Raw genomic sequence first — 17184 nt, forward strand, 5'->3', positions numbered from 1 at the left:
CTTTATTTTTGTTTGATAGCTATTGAGAAATCCTAATACTAAAAGAATATTGAAGGAGTAGAAAACAGTGTACTACCAACATAACTAGTTTCCATAATCATTTTTTAAAAAGAGAGGTTTTTGGCTTGAGGTACATACAAAGAACAATTAAAATCATGTTAAGCTTTTCAGATAACAATTTCCTTTGCCATTGCTTATGTAAAAAAGAGGCAATGCTGTAGCTGGATCTGTTTGACTCTGAGATAATCTATAAATGCGTTTGTGCAGGGATGTAGGCATGGCAGATAAAAGATCTGTGCCACTGCTGCTGCCCTCTGAGCTGAATCTGACTGTTAGAGCTCTGAGGTCTTTAAAAAAACTACGTTTTGAGATATTTTAATATGCTTGTTTAATTTAATGTAGTGTAAGGTGGAATACCTAAGAAGCTGAGCCCAAGACTGCAGGGTGAACTGATGTGCAACCTGTTTAACTGTTGTTCTGTTGAAGTGTTTGTGCAACCTGTGGAACCAGCAAGCTTGGTTAGAGCTGAATTTGTGGCCTGTTATGGGAAAGCAAAACAGTTTGACTTGTGCTGTCATTCAGTGTGTCATTTAATTCATACCGGCTGTGAATGCTGCTCTGACTAGAAAGCTGATTGTAATTGTGTATCTACATGGTAATTACTACTTACAGCTTGGGTATCAACATTCCATTTCATTTAGTACTCCATAAATAACAAACCTAAAGAGGAATTCAAGGCCTGTCTCATAGAATGAAGTTTCACTAGTAAATGAGATGGTTGAAGTGGTATGTTAGTGTTGCATGTAAGTAGACCCTCAGTCTCTAAAAAAAATCCAGCTTTAACAGAAGTCCCTAGTAAATTTGCATTCTAACTAGCCAAATTCCAAAGTGGTCATTGGTTTATTTGCAAAGGCTTAACTGGTCCAAAAAAAATTCTAGAGGTTTCACCTCTGCTTTTAGTCAGTCAGTTCTCTGGACATAAGTCAAGATAAATTTTGCTGGATGTATGGGTAGTGTTGAAGTTAGGTTTCAGAAATATTTCTTATGACAAATTAAACTCTAAATTTACCAGTGCTGTTCAACTGTAGTGGTTCAAGCAACATTCAGATTAATGTTAAGTGATCTTAGCATGTAGAGGTTTGATCTGAGCCAGACTAATAGGTCAGCCTGCTGCCAGCTTTTAATGACTACCAGAAACAGCATCTAGTTGTAGGGTAGAAAGAAAACATCTTAAGAATGTCAAGTACCTGCTCTTCTTCAAAGCATCTTTTTATTAAAAAGCATAGAAACTTAAATACTTTAATTTCCTGATACTTTTCTCTATATAATCTTATATTGCATTTCAATATTGTAGTTTTGAACCCCTAGGTACCAGCAAATCATTATGAGTTAGCTTCACTGCAGCTTCTTCTGGCTGGTGTATTTTAATATCTATATGAACTAGAAAATAACTTTATGGAATGGAAAGGCTCAGTGTTTCAGTCCTAGCCTAAAGCCCTGATATCATATACATAATCCTGCATTCTTGTTGAAGTAAAGAATGCTATCAACAGAATGTGTAGAGTATGAGCTGGGGAAGCAGATAAAAGTTCTGACAAATTGTACAGGCATACAGGAATTTTATTGTATTTGGAAGTAAAAGTGACAAGTCTTTTCTGCTTTCGTGCCCTTGGGGCTTTTTAAACTTTTTTCTGTGTTTAATGTTCAAGTCTCACTCAAATAGCTAGTGGACTATCTTGAGAGCTTTAGACCCTGCCAGACTCAGGTCACCTAAAGGTGAAAAGCTTGTTACCCATTTTTAAACACACAGAACCAGTTTGGTCATGTCACTGTGTCTTAGTAGAAATGGTAGTGGAAGAGGAAGAGGGTAACAAAAGCATAAATCAGTTTAACCCAGAATAGATTTACTGTGACAGCAAGTGCTGTAAAATTAAGACTTTTTGTAAGTGAGCACTAAAAGTGATGGACAGAAAGATCCAGATTGCTAGTAACTTAATCTATAACTCACTGAGATTTAACTTAATTCAACTGTATCTTTTGTTCTACACTTACATCCTTAAAAGCTGTAGTTACTTTTAATTATTGGAAACTACAGCAATATAAACTTGTATTTAACTGGTAGTTAAAGATTGTACAGCTCTATCTTAATTAGAAGTTCTGCTGCACAAGGACTAAGATGCACTCTTTTAACTAAAGAATAAAGTGAAACTTCTCACAGCTCATCAAGCAGTTATGTGGGCCATACAGATACTAGAAACTGAGTCCTCCAGAGTTAATCATGTGCTATAAGCTTCTTGCCTGTGCATGGCATTGGAATTTCTGCAAAGGCCAGAGATGTTTCAGAAAACTGTTGAAAAGAAATGCAAGAGTGTTTTTACGCTTGTCCTAAAAGTAAACAAAGAGCACTTTATCAGTTTGTGGTGGATTTGTTGTGACAATTGTCATCGTAGCACAAATACCCTTCTGCCATATATTTTCCAGTGACTTTATGCAAATAATAACACTGCTGTACCAAATATTGAAGTTCTAACCTCCTGTTAGAAACACAGCAGTTTATCCTGTAGGGAAAAAAAAAGATTTTCACATGTTCCTGCATATCTCAACATTTGGGCCAGTTGAAATAATGCAACTAAATGTCTTCAGGTTTGCCTTCCTCCAGCGGCACAGACCAACATTAGAACAACAAAACTTTGGAGAACCACAGAAAATTATTGGTTTAAAATACTTCTAATGAGCCTACCTCTTCTGCATACTGCTTTCAAAAAACATGTTAGAACATCTAGACAGTCTAATATTATTGTCACTTTATAAATAACAGGGCTTCTGTTGCTTAAGGAGCTTAATGTAGTGATTTTTCTGTTACCTTAGACTGACTTGTTCCGTGACAAAACATTTCCCTCTCTTAAAGTGGAGTGAGAACCAGTGGGGATGAACTCTTAAGGAACCAGCTGAAATAATCAAGGAGTAATAAAGCCCTACAAAAGTCCATATTAGGCTCTTGTGTGGGAGCATGGGTGTATTTATGCCAAATTGGGATGTAATACTTTCTGCAGGAGGTGGTGTATTATCTGGCTTTTTAGTAGAAAACTTGGTCTCATCCTGAGTTACTTGCTTGCAATGTATCTCTCAGGTGCAATTTCTTCAGAATGTCTGGAAATGCCTTCCTAATAAAAGATTTGTACTTATTGGTGTTGGCTCTGCTGGGAGAAGTAAACCTTGAGTGATGTAGCTTTGATTTTTAAGTTTGTTCTGGCCTTCAACTGAAATGTGAGTTTTCTTAGATGGAAGTGCCTAATTTTGCACTAGGTGCAGGCAACTTACTTCTTTACGTTTGGCTATAATAACCTGAAGTGAATTAATCTAGTGAAAGGTGTTCCTGCCCGTGGCGGGGGGGTTGAACTGGATAATCTTCAAGCTGTCTTCCAGCCCAAACCATTCTATGGAAGCTGTGGCTTAACTAGTTGTGGCAACAGGAAGTTTATTTTTTTCTAAAAAATAAAGTGAATATGTGATTCAGGAAATATCAATAAGAACCCAGAATTCCTTGGCCCACGTGTCTGACACCTCTAGGTTACTCTGGAAGTATATTGGATAAGGAAGCTTGTTGTGCTTCCAGTATTAGGTTTAATGTAACTTCTCCTTATTAGGTGCCTAAACCTGCACATCAGCCAGCTGCAGAATTTTGCTCTACTTCAACTCTTCCAAAAGATCCAGTATTGAGAAGGGAAAAACTTCAGGATCTGATGACTCAGATACAAGGGACGTACAACTTCATGCAAGTATGTTTTTCTCTGCTGTTGTAGCACAAAGCTCTTGTTCCTACTGGGTTAGGGAAAACAGTGCTGACAATGTGTGTTGGCACTGGATGAATGAATGTAGCCCTAATTAGCTAAGAGCAGCTTGTCAAGTGAAAGTGTTTCATTTATGTCTAGAACTTAATTTTTTTTCTACCCAATGGTGATTTTTTTTTTTTTTTTGGAAGGAGTCCATTCTGGATTTTGATAAAGCTTCACCAAGTGCCATTGGTTCATCCCAACCTCCTTCAGTTACTCCAGCAAGTAGTCCTGTAGGTAGGTGATACTATAAGTGTATATGGTATGTACAATTTTGCAAGCACAAACAGGGTTTGCTGGGGCTGTAGATCAGTAGGCCTGGTGAAGATCCTTGTTTAAACATAAAGAACAGACCATGCTAAAAGACTGGGAGGATCTTGGGCTGTAGAACTCAATTACCCAGTTTATTAATTTTCTTTCTTAATCTGGTAAGGGGATATCTTTTCTGTGGTAAAAATATTTTTTTAATTGAATAAATCATTGAATACCTGTCCTCTTTTACCAAAAAACTGAAGTTTTCAATTGGGTGTAGTTTGCTGATGCTAGGTTTAAATATTTGAATTTCACATAGTAAAAATAGTTTGCATCTTCACATACCAAACGTTTTAAAAAATAGAACTGCACACCAAAACTATATGTAGTGTTTAAATTTACAAATAAATGTTGTTTAATGCATTCTATTTTTACAGCTTCAAAAGAGCAGAAACTGCCAAGTCAGAGTGATTTTCTTCAACAGCCCCTTCAAGTAAGTTGAAGTTAGGACTGCCCTGAAGAGGCAGGTAGAGGTTACTTACCTCTACCAGCAGGACTTACACTTGAGTTGTTTTTCTTGCCAATAGTTTTTTGTTTCATATGATGTAGTAGCTTGCCAGTCTAAGTCCACTCAAATGTTGACAAAGCTGGCTTCTTTTTTGGTTGAAAAGGGGCAATAAATGCTTGAAGTTTCTTGAAGTGTGTTGAAGACACGCTGAAGTAGTTTGCGTATTGTCCCTTTAGATTCAGGTCACAGCCAGCAGTCATGTGCAGAAGAACAGCTAGTTTCTTTCCTAGATATCATGTTTTCATCTTCAAGATCCTTACACCAAAGACTGTATCTCAAGCTTTGGTAGTTGTGGTTAAATGAACTTTAAATTCAGTCACTGTGCTTGAATGTCTTGTGACTTTTGCTTTTAAATGTGTTTCTTTACCACAAACAAGAATTCCTAAAAGACTCACTGGTCAAGACACTTCAGTCTCTGAATTATTCTAAGGTTTACTTGGACATGCTGAGTGTGTGAGTTTTAGTGAAACACAATTTATTTTGATATTTTCAAAACCTTATGTTGGTTTTCTCTCCTTGCAAGGCTGCTGCTTCATCAATGGTGCTGCATGGTTCAAACACTTCCCTAGCATCTGCTGATCATGCTCTTTCTGGCTCTGAAACTGAAGACTTGGTGACACCACAGGTATGTTACCCTGGGGTTTGCTGGTGTTCAGATCTGTGTGACAGCCAGCCCAAACAGAAAGCTCAGCTGGGGCCCTCCTGAATAACTGTACTGGAACAACATACAAGTAACAGCAGTAGTACAGCCTACAGTCTGGAATACTTAAAGATGGGTGACAAATTCTTGCTAATACTGCATGAATACAAAGTCTGCTTCTTGACACAGGAAGGGTGTGGGATGAAAAGTGCTCACCAAAAAGTGTGGTGCACATTCTTGTGAGAACATGGGAACAGCATAAATATTTGCTTTGGTTACAGTCTAGAGTATTCCCTCTAATGATGACAAAGAGGTTGCATAAATTGAGATGGGTATTGTCATGAAATACAGTCTGTGTGTAACCTGAAGACTGAAACATTCTCTCAAACACTAACTGAAAAAATACTGGCAATCTCACTTCCTGATGTTCAGCTAGACCTAAAACTTTGCTTGCTTAATTATATTTATGTGCAGTTAAACATTCAGATAACAGTCAAATAGTGTTTAGAGCTGAAAAGTTTCACTTTATGCAGATAAGTGTCTTAAAGATCTCTTGTGAATTGTGTTGCTGTTTTCAAGAACTCAGTTGGCTCTTTCCTGTTGGACTCTATAATTCAGAGTGTATAGATTATAATGGGAAATGTTCTTGGTTTTTACATCTGTTTTGCTTATGCACATGTTATCAGCATACTATGTAGTACTTACTCTGTTTCTTAATATACTATTACTGATAGGGCTATTAGTCTTGAATCAGCAGTTTTGTCCCAGTTCTTGACACTTTCTATCACTTCTACAGCTCCATGAGACTCCTTGTGCTGCCAAGACTTCAATAATTCTGCTGTTCAGTTTGATTCCAGAAGGCTTGTGCTGTGCTATAAAATGGAACATCTGATCTTTTTGTAGAATGCAAACTTATTGTTTGGAATTAGGGTTGCTTGTGCCCAGCCTATCTCTATCCCTTCAGCTTGAAGTCTAGTGTCTGTCTTTCTTTTCCATGGAAAGCAGTAGTTAAGTTTTGGTCCCAGCAGAACCAGGGAATGCACTCCATGGTGGCAGTGCTCCTCCTGGTGTGCAAGTACACCCCAGTGCTGTCTGAGGCACTGTGATGTGTACATGGTGAGCACAGGACCGGTAGTCTTTAGCCCTAGGCTCCATATTTAAGTATTAAGCAACTCCTATATGTAGCATTACAAGTGTGAGCTAGCTGTAGGATACACAGGCTTTGCAAAGCCTTGTTCAACAGAGCTTACTAGTATCTTTCCATTTAATTCAGTGAGACAGGTGTGTGTTGCAGACTTCACTGTAAGTGCTTGAAGCAATCTACTGTTCTTAAAATGATCTGACTTTGCAGGGCTAGTTGTGCAACCAGTTGTGTAAGAAGAGTACTCTAAATCTGAATCTTTAAAGCTAATTACTTGAAGCTTTGGTTAAGATGACTGTTTAATACTTTGGCTTTGGAATTAATGTTTGTCCTGGTCTTTCAAAATCCATTTGTTTCAGCTTTAGCACTGGTGTTTCATAGCTTTACCAGAACTCTGTAGTACTACTCCTAATAGCAGGTGCATTATGGCTTTTTCTAGGCATCAACAGCACTTTCTCAAGAGAATGAGAAATATACTTCCCAGCCTCTGTATCAGACAAGTTCACGTATTTCTGAGCCACTGATACCTAAAAAGGTTGAAATTGCCCAGGTGAGCTATCACAAGTAAGGTAAATATTTAAGTTGCTGAAATGGTAAGGCTCTAAACATGTCCCTTTTGACTCCTGTGTTGTAAATATTGGTGCTCTAAATCAACACTTCATTTTGCCATCTGCTCAGCTGAGGCCTAATGCTGGTTAATACTTTGTCTGGACAACTCAGCATTGTTTCCTAATCTGAAACATAATTAAGTTGGAAAGGGAAAAAAAATCAGACCCTAATTTTCCTGAATTCCTCCAGAAAAGAGAAGTAATTTCCAATATCAGCCAAAGAATCTTCTTTTACTAAATGTAACAGAAAGCATTCTGTGTGTCCTTAGTGGTAGGGAAAAATACCTAATGTCTCTTTATTGTGATATTATTCCAAAGAATGGTATGTATAGTAGCTCATAGGCACATTTCACTTAATCAGCAGAGACTGCAATAGAAGTACTGTTTGCTGAGGATGCACAGCAAGATTTGAAATTGTAAGCAAAAGCTATTTTGTAGCTCTATGTCCAAATGTCATCCTGTAGAAACTGCTGACTTCTGTCAGTCTAGGCTTTAGAACAAATTAACTGCTTCTGTTACTGCCTGATAATTATCAAGTGACCTTTCATTACATTTGTTCTTCCCCCAGGCAACTATTCCCCTCCCAAGTGAGCCACAGTCGCCGTTGCCTACTTCAAGCACCCCCATGCCATCAGTGCCACCAGCACAAAGCTTTCAGTCTCCTCCAGCAAGCAGCAGCTCTGTCACAATAACAGCAGCTCCCTTTCAGGCTATGCAGACTGTAAGTATGCAACACACAGAACTGACAGTGATGTGAGTAACTTGGGACTAACACGGAGGAGCTGGCTCCTCTTGGAATAGTACAGAACTTAATAGGTAATTTTGTTTTAACAGTAAAATCTAGATTAGTCCTCTGATTCTCTTCAGAACTTAAAACAGATCATCTAAGAACAAAGGTCCTGGTTTTGCTCTGTATGGTGCCAAAAAACTAATACTAGGATATCTTAGTAGCCTTAAGGAACTAAGAGGGAGAAGTCAGGCCTGAAATCAACAGATTGATAGCAATACCCTAAAGTAAGGTGAACTGCACTTACGCTGTTCTTAGGAAAAGATTTCAAATACAACAGACTTCATTGGAGAAAAGGAATCCTGAAAATAGCTATTAGGCCAAAATGCTTTCAGAAGCCTGAGTTGTATTGTTTACTATTTGCTTCAGTGGGGTAAAATTCAGTCCACTGGAATAATGGAAAATGTGTTTTTGGAAAACTGGTGTTGCTCATTACCCTATGTTGTTAACAAGCAGTCAGTGTACATATCTAGGAAATATACCACACAGTCTGAGATGTTCACTGCAATTATAGACCATCAGTAATGGGGTATGGCCTGAAAAAAATAGTATGAAACTTTGCTACTTCCTGGTAATCTGTAGTGCAGGCTTAGAGAGGTTCAGAGGAAGGGTCTTCATTAAGTACAGGGAAGGCATCATTATTTACTCTTCTAGTATATTCTTCAGAAGATGACAGAAACATTGATTTAATAGTTTTCTCAAAAGCAAGCTTTAGAGTCTCCAAAGGCATTCTCCATTTTAACAGAAGTGCCAGTATAGTTCACAACTTGCTGGGCTCAGTCTTGCAGTACTGAGACGTATGCGGTAGGAACTGCTGAAAGGTATTTAATAGCCTTTCAAATCACAGGAGCTAAATAAAACTTCTGTGACATCCTGGTATGGTCTGTAGTAAAATCACTGCAATGACTTTTTCTGCTTGGTGTTCTCTATTTGTAGAAGAGGTCCAAGTCAAACCTACCTCAGAGGCATAGAATTGTGATACACATTACAAATGAAGCAACTCGTAGTAGGGTGGTGTTTTTTTTCCTAAGCTGGATGTGTTTAAATTATGCTAAGTGATTAGGTGGTGATTTTTCCTGTAAGTTGAGAAGTGGCAGCATGCTGTGATGAAAGGATCCAGAGTATTTTGAGGACCCAGTCTATAAGATAAGCATCTGTCATGGCATAAATATGGAGTCCTGGTCTCAGTTCATTCTGGTTATGTCTGAACTTGCTGTCTGTGTTCAGAGTGCTTTGATCATAACCACTGAAAGGTCACTTGAACTATTACCCTGTTTTCAGAGATGTTAAATGGCTGAGATTGCTCTTGGGATTTTAGGGAAACCTGGCAAACATCTGTCAACTAAGTCATGAGGATGTTCATTCCTCTTGTAGTGGTAGAAATATTGAACTTTGCAGTGCAGGGTTTTCTTCCCTACATTGCTTAGATTCTCATTGCTGCCAGGAAAGCACAGCCACTGGACTTGAGTAGGTAAGCCAGGATGATTCCGTGCCAAATAGTGACAGTAATGGAAGTATCTGATTACAGGTCCTCAGGCATCCTATTGCTGCTCTTGTGCTTATGGAAGCTTAAAGACAGGCTTGACCTGTGGCCCTAGTCCTTGACTTGAATTCCACCTGTAACCCTCACTGCAGGAAAAAAGCAGACCACTTGCTATGAATTCTTCAGGGTGTGGGTGTTGACAGCTTGAGTGCCCTGCCTTCTCAAATTCCTTTTTTGAAAAGGATAGCTTTGGATCACTTTATTTACCAGATGAAGTGATCAAAAATGAAAAATAAAACAAATCAGTTAGTTTTACTTTACAAAGGTTCAAAATTTATGCTCATCACGAGGCATATAGACTGCCTCTTAGAGGCACTACTGGATTTCTTGACCCTTGGATTTTTTTAAATTATAAGGGCATCTGCAAATGGCAAGAACTGTCAAGCTCTGAAGCTGTTTCTTGCAACATCTAGCTGTGGCTTTTGCCCAAGTCTGTCTTCAGAGAGTTCATAGTCTTGTTAGATACACCAGCAGTACCAGTACTGCTGACAGCTCTTTATGTGAAATTTGGGTCCTTTTAATCAAAACAGACTTTGCCTATTTGATGTTGATGATAGTTGTCTCTTTTGACAGCATTATTTCTGGTAATTGTGTCATTGGCTATAAAGTAATGCAGTCACTGGAGTGACTGAAGTTTGTGTTATTAGATTTAACTAGCAGTAATATCTGCTTATCATTGCACTGCCCAGGTACAACATTTGAATGACAAGACTTACTTAGGTTAAATGTTTACTCTTGGAGAATGTTAAATGAGTAGGAAAGATGAAGCTCCACTTACTGAAGGGGCAAATGATGTCTAATATGGTGTTTGAGTGGATAACAGTGTTATATCAGGTTCCAAGACATGCAGAAAGACCCAGATTCTTCCCAAATGTGAATATCTCATCTCAGAACAGGCTGTCCCAGCTTCAGCTTGAGCTGCAGGACAGGTGGTCAGTGGATTTCACAGAGGATTTCCCATAGAAGGGAAATAGCTTGTTGTATGGTAATTGTTCTGCTGACAGAGTACAGTAACTATGGTCAATCAAGCTATTCCTTGGGTAGTAGCTCCATAAACAGTGTGTTCTGTAAGTTTACTGAGAGGGAAAAGGATGGGTTGATGTATGATGTTTTTGGTTGTTTCTAAGAAATAGCTGGTAGTCTAGAAATACGCTAAAAAGCATATGGATTTAAACCACAGCATGGCAGGGTGGTGGCATTAGGCAGAGATGTTAGCTGGTAGTGTTAAGCACTTGTTTTCAAATGTGTTGTAGGTGTTTAAAGTGAATGCACCACTGCCTCCACGTAAAGACCAGGAAATTAAAGAGGACTCTTCATATTCAGCGGGCTATAACCAGAGTTTCTCCACAGCAAGTACACAGACTCCTCCTCAATGCCAGTTGCAATCTTCTCATGTTGCAGAACAAACCTCTCTTTCACAAGAGTCTCTGTCTTCAGGTGAGAACTGCACTTGAATCTGTATTTCAAGTAGTCTTTTAATATGTTCAGTTTATAATAGTCTTTAAATTCATTATCATGTGCTGTGAATACTTCTAACCCAGTGAAATTCTTAACAGGTGCTACATAAATGTCTAATATTAGGCATACATCAACTCTAATGTTGATGGTATGTAAACTTAATTTCAAAACTGCTAGCAGGATGAAAGGCTGGTTCAAACTTGTTTCTGTAGTTGATGAACAGACTGTTGTCACTTACATGCCTGAATTTCCCAGTAGGTGAGAAATTCAAATATGTGGTGATACTTGCCAGTCAAACGATGATTTGCTTGGAGTAGTAGTAATGATGAAATACTCTTATTTGGAACCATTAATTTGGTCTCTGGTAATAGTGCTGTCAGTGCTGGGAGTTGCTGAATGCTAAGCTGGGGTAAATTTTCAGTCTGACCTGAGAGATACTGAGCTAGTAAGTGGTCTTGAGCTGTTGCATTCAACACAAACCTGACTTACTTGATGTTCAGGTGGTGCAAGAAGTGGCTTTCTATAGGTAACACAAAATTTGAAATGAAACTGGCCCCTAAAGGTCTTGAGGTTTTTAGGATGAAAGAAAATGACAACTAGGGATCAGTATTCATAAGGGCATCTAATGAAATGGCTCAAGGTCATTTACAACTGCTGTTGTTCTGCCAGAGTGATTTTCACAGGTCTTAGACTAGAAACAGACTGATAGTGTGTGAAGTCAATGAGACCTAAAGAACAGTGTAAGTGTAGCAGTGAGAAAAGCACGTTTAGCTTCAATGTTCCTTCTCATCACTGAGACACATGGGTGATAAGCCTTCTGGATTTTTTATTAGCCTTCTGCAATGGCTCTGCACATGCTTCACACAGGGGTTTATACTGTTGTTCTGGATCAGTTTTAAGCTTTTTGGATTCAAATAAAGCATGGGCTTGTAGAAATACATTCATGGTTGCAAGATCTGTGTTTAAAGCTAACCACTCACTCACCCTTGTGAGTGAAAAGCATTCTTGAATACATTTTGCTTGGAGCTGAATAGGCTAGTATATGGTAGGAATGTCTATTGAAGAGACTGAACCCAAATATCTGCTTTGCATATTTATTGCTATCTAGCTCTGATGGAGTTTGTCTTGTTTCAAGGGATGTCAGTACTGCGGTGACCTAGTTTATCAGTGAAAATTCTTAAATGTTACTTGATTTTAACCTAGATTGGGTATTTTCATGCTGCTAGGAAGCTTGTTCTCACCTGTGCAACTGACTCCTGTTGAATGCATTAGGGGCTTGCACTCAGAGCCTGTGCTGTCTGCAGGAGATTTTAACAACCACTACACTTTACAAAACAAAGGGAAGGATCCAATCACTTAAATGAAGTAATGAAGGGACAGAAGAACAGACTATTTAGAGCAGCTTAATTGGTCTCTGAATGTCCTAATACTGCCCTTGCTTCTGTGTGTGTACCTTACTGTGGTTATAAAAAGCTTTGACTTATCTGTGCCTTCTGTTTTAAGCAGTGAACTATCAACCTGATGGAGCTGTTCCTGTTAGCAATGGTAGCCTTGCCTTTTATCCAGCACAGGCTAATGTTATTCCCAGACCCCCTCAGCCTTACCTCAACAGCCGTGGGTCTGTCAGAGGGTCTGCTAGAGGTGGAAGGTCGCTGGCTAATTCGTACCGCTCCCCTGCTGGGTACAAAGGTATGTCTGTGTTTACTATCATCCTGAAGATCTAATGTCCTGCCAGTAGAATGTGATTTAGCACAACACACTACTAAATTCATTTTCTGTATGTGAAATGTCTCAAAAAAAGACTTTAAGGGCCATGTGCAGAGAATGGGGCCCTCTGTTGTAGAATTTAAGGAAGTTCATGCTAACTTTTATTTGTGGTCGCTGTACTTAAGATGTCAGGTCAAGTGGCTGAGCAATTTCATAGCTTGCCTAAATATGAAGACAGAAACTTTCACTAATAGGTTATTAGATTACTCATATGGACTTTTCTGTTGGCAATCATTTGTTGTTCTGAACTTTTTGCCAACTTAATTCTTTCTCTTGGCTGACAATCTGGGCAGGCCAGTTTCCTCTTCACATACCACTTACTGTGTTTGTGCAAATAAGGTATGTTTTTTCTTAGCACTGCTCACTTTAATATTGCCAGCAAAAACCAGGATGGGGGAGAGGCTCCAGTAGTGAAGAGCCCTTCTAGACAAATAACAAACTGAAGAGTTTTATGAGGAAGTTATTTGGTCTCTGCAGAGAGCAGTTATTCTTTGGCTGCTACCTGAAGTCCTATAGAGAGTTTCAGCAGGCTTTAAGCAGTTACTAAATTAAGGTTGTTAGTAGCTACCAGCTGCAGTTGTGGCCTATTCCCCTGTGAAGTGAAGAGCACTTGGTCTGTGATAGGTGCTTCAGCTGGGCTGAGCCTGCTCAGTACCTTGTAGGAACATGTACCAGATGATGAGCTTGATAGTTCTGACTTAACAGCCATCCTGGGTTTGGTGGTGTCTGCTATGAAATTACTTGCAGCTCTGCTTTGGTAGTTAAATAATAGCTTAAGTTAATAACTGAAGAGGCAAAATATTACAGTAGCCCTTAAATGTATACCAGTAATAGCTCAGTGTCGGTAACAGAGAAGAAAGTGTCTCTTAATCCCATTGCTGGATTTAGCAAGCTTTTCAGCTGTTCTGTGACATCCCATTAGTATCACAGGCAATGGATAGGGCCTGATGTTAATATTTTAAAATAATTTTGATATAGCCATAGTATGTAAGTTATGAGTAGCTAATGAAGTGCATTTGTTATAGGAGTAGCAAGGTTCCTATTCAATTCCAAATCTAAGAATAGCTCTGTTACTGCATAACTTAATGTACATAATTGCCAAAAAAAGATCTGTAGTGAAATTCCAGACTTGTACTGTAAATTAAACAGTAAATTATACTGAATAATCAACTTTGTTTGAACAGGTTTTGATGCTTACAGAGGTTCACCTTCATTAACTAATGGCAACTATGGCCAGCTACAGTTTCCTGGTAGAGATTATGCTGGAATGCCATATTCTCAGAGGGTAGGTATTTACTTTATTTCCACTGTATAGGAGCCAAATCTTCCAACATGGTAGTTCTTCATTTTCTTAACAGGTGAACTGTTACTTACAGGAGAGGTTAGTTTTGTTTCACAGACAAACCTTTTTGTGGAATGGTAGACAGCAGCTGAAATAAGTCAGTTCAGACAGGTAACATCTCTGTATGACAGGTTGATTTTAGTCTGAAATTAATCTTTGAAATAACATTGGTGGTAAATAACATTGTATGAGTCCAGTCTATTATTTTTTAAAAGTTGGTTCACTAAAATGCCTCTCTAATGTAAAATAATGAACTCCTAAATGGACTGGCTGAGAATGCGGCTAGGCCAAAACTCCAAAAATAATTTTAAAAAAACTTAAGGAGGCAAAGGTTCCTGGTGTGAGGTGGGTCTGTCAATGTCTTCTGTGCAGGCTCATGAACCTAGAACAGACTTGAGATTTAAGGGTATTGCTCAGTAACATCAACTGTTCAGAAGCTCATTTGCTATAACTGACAAAGTAGATCTTTAATCTCATACAAGCTATTATAAGTTAATTTTCCATAAGTAAAACTGTTAATCTGCATCTTGTTTCTGAACTGTCATTGTATTTTAGAGATGGAATTCATTGTGAAAAAGTCTATTGCCTCAATTGAGTTCAGATTTGCTTATAGCCATCTCCCTGACACTTCTTTCAGGATGTTAATTACCAGCAGTGCTATAAACGAGGTGGGATAAGTAGTGGTCCTCGAGCAAATTCAAGAGGTAAGGCAAACATCAGGCCCCCAGTGGTCCAGTATGTGCTTAGATATTGCAGCTGGTGTATTACTGGGAGCAGTGTGAAAAGCAGAATATGATCCCTCACCCAACAGATTGAGCTTGGTGTAAGTTAACCAAGCTTAGCTGGAGGCTTGAGGGCTGTTCTTCCACAGCATTGCACAGCAGAGGATTTAACTTCACTATTTTTAGTCTGGAGTCTTCATGTCAAAATTTTGACACAATGGTACCTTATTGAATGTCACAAATAATCTGACTAGGAAAAACCAGCAGTTCCCTCCTTTCAGGGAAGAAGCACTGGCTTTCTCCCCTTAAGTGTGTAGTCCTCCCTTATTCTGGGTAATCAGAATCACAGAGACTTTGTAAAATAAGGCTATCACAGGCTATCAGATCACAGAGACTTTGTAAAATAATTTTTCCTATGAAAATGTATTTGGTAATACAGGTGTACTTTGTATTTCCATAATGGAGTAGAAAACCTAAAGAAATAAATAAGGCTAGCTGTGTCCTACATGCATGAATAGCACGTGTTTTGAAGAGTTGGAAACAAGGTTAATTGTTTCTACTGTATGTGCTAGAAAAATATGGACTTCCAGTGCTACAGGTGAAAGTGAGATGAAGAGAAGCTGTAGATCACTATTTCAGAAATGAAAGAGAAATTACAGTGTATTGTAGAAACTGTTTTAGGATAATACAGGTCATATCCTAGCTTGAGGGATAGAATATATTTCAGAAGAAAGCTAAGTAGGAGATGATGGTGAATTAACAGCTGATGAAAGTACTCATTAGCATTAGGATTTCACAGCAACTTCACTTATTTAATGTATGTCTTCACGTGTTGTTTTCCATTGGAAATAACAATGGTTTGCAGCTTGACTGTGACTGCTCTAAATTTCTCAGATCTAATAAGGCTTTCATTCTAGACCCTTTTAACTTGGATGTTTGGAAAGACTAACAGCTTTATTTTGGGAGTGAGGTGCAGAAGACTTAAAAGCAACACTAGTTTGTCAGACTTAAAATATTTTAGCAACATAAGTTGACAAGGTCTACAAGAAATGCAACTGCAGAAGAACAGTGTTGATAAAGTGAAAGTTGAGATCTTGAAGATAACTTGCCTCTAACTTTGTCGGTGTTTCCAGCAATTACATTTTATTTCTTCTCAGAAGTTAGCATATGCTTTTTAAATTGACATATGATATACTAAAGCAAAAACTATTACAACCTGCTGCCCTCTCCTACTTGGAAGCATAAGAAGTAATTGTTCATAGTTCAGTTATGTCTCATCCTGCTCAATGCAAGTGTGATGAAGCTGGTTTTAATCAGCTTCAAAGTTCTAGTTTCACTGGAGTGCTTTGACAATTTGCTGTGGCTCAAAGATCAAAGCCTGTACACTTGCTGCTTAAGATTATGCCCACAGGCTTAAGGGTATCCTTCTGTCACAATACTTACCGCTGCTAATGGTTTTTAACAGCAGGGTGGAGTGACTCCTCTCAGGTGAGCAGCCCAGAACGAGACAATGAGACCTTTAACAGTGGGGACTCTGGGCAGGGAGACTCTCGCAGCATCACCCCTGTGGATGTGCCGGTGACCAGCCAGGCTGCCACCATCCTCCCGGTGCACGTCTACCCGCTGCCACAGCAGATGAGGGTCGCCTTCTCCGCCGCTCGAACATCCAACCTGGCCCCTGGAACTCTAGACCAGCCCATTGTGTTTGACCTGCTGCTGAATAACCTTGGAGAAACTTTTGATATCCAGCTTGGTAGGTTCAACTGTCCGGTGAATGGTACCTATGTCTTCATCTTCCACATGCTGAAACTGGCTGTCAATGTCCCTCTGTATGTGAATCTCATGAAGAATGAAGAGGTCCTTGTGTCAGCATATGCAAATGATGGGGCTCCTGACCATGAAACAGCCAGCAACCATGCAGTCCTGCAGCTCTTCCAGGGAGACCAGATCTGGCTACGGCTGCATCGGGGGGCCATCTATGGAAGTAGCTGGAAATACTCCACCTTTTCGGGATACCTCCTTTATCAGGACTAAAATCCAGTGCAATGTTTACAAAAGAGCTGCTCCAAACACCTTGGTGAGGGGGGTGGGACTAGCTTTGCACTTATTACTGACTTTATAGAGGATATGTGGTTCCATTATTGGTGGGAAATGGTGGTCCTGTTTTGCAAGGTGAAGTCATGGAGTTGGGGTACTGAATCAGCACTAATTTGGCACTTTATCAGTTGTGATGTAGCCTTGCTAATAAAGCTGTGAATGTATATTGTTTGCACTTACCCTAAACTGTATTAATGTCCAGCTTACTACACTATTGATTGCCTCAAGTATGGGCTATTCACAATGCCTTGTTGTGCCTCAATAAAACAAGTTAATATGCATTTTAGTATTAATCTTGCCCGTGGTTTTAATTTTAAGACATCACTGACATTTTTCCTGATGTGAGGTGTACATGAACATAGAACTGATCTCCAAGTTTAAATAATTTAGGGTAATTTGGGTTTTACTGGGATTGTTTTAGTTCCT

The 17184-nt window shown here is 39.0% G+C and overlaps 1 protein-coding gene across 6 annotated transcripts in view; it reads left to right on the forward strand.

Annotated features, from left to right (window-relative positions):
* The window catches only part of CAPRIN2 (caprin family member 2), a 33232-nt gene extending 16181 nt beyond the window's left edge, over positions 1 to 17051 (forward strand). For 3 of the 6 annotated variants that reach the window (XM_064420966.1, XM_064420961.1, XM_064420964.1), the window contains 11 exons: positions 3648 to 3779; positions 3983 to 4070; positions 4523 to 4578; positions 5177 to 5278; positions 6874 to 6984; positions 7611 to 7763; positions 10626 to 10809; positions 12334 to 12519; positions 13782 to 13882; positions 14577 to 14643; positions 16127 to 17051. In XM_064420966.1, coding sequence (XP_064277036.1) covers positions 3648 to 3779; positions 3983 to 4070; positions 4523 to 4578; positions 5177 to 5278; positions 6874 to 6984; positions 7611 to 7763; positions 10626 to 10809; positions 12334 to 12519; positions 13782 to 13882; positions 14577 to 14643; positions 16127 to 16695 — 1749 coding nt within the window. In that variant the 3' untranslated portion in view covers positions 16696 to 17051. Of the gene's footprint in view, positions 1 to 3647; positions 3780 to 3982; positions 4071 to 4522; positions 4579 to 5176; positions 5279 to 6873; positions 6985 to 7610; positions 7764 to 10625; positions 10810 to 12333; positions 12520 to 13781; positions 13883 to 14576; positions 14644 to 15578; positions 16061 to 16126 lie in introns of those variants that run through there. The other 3 variants (XM_064420963.1, XM_064420962.1, XM_064420965.1) reach the window with 3 other exon arrangements.
* The last annotated feature ends 133 nt before the right edge of the window (positions 17052 to 17184 follow it).

The sequence above is a fragment of the Passer domesticus genome, chromosome 5, assembly GCF_036417665.1.
Source record: "Passer domesticus isolate bPasDom1 chromosome 5, bPasDom1.hap1, whole genome shotgun sequence".
NCBI lineage: Eukaryota > Metazoa > Chordata > Aves > Passeriformes > Passeridae > Passer > Passer domesticus.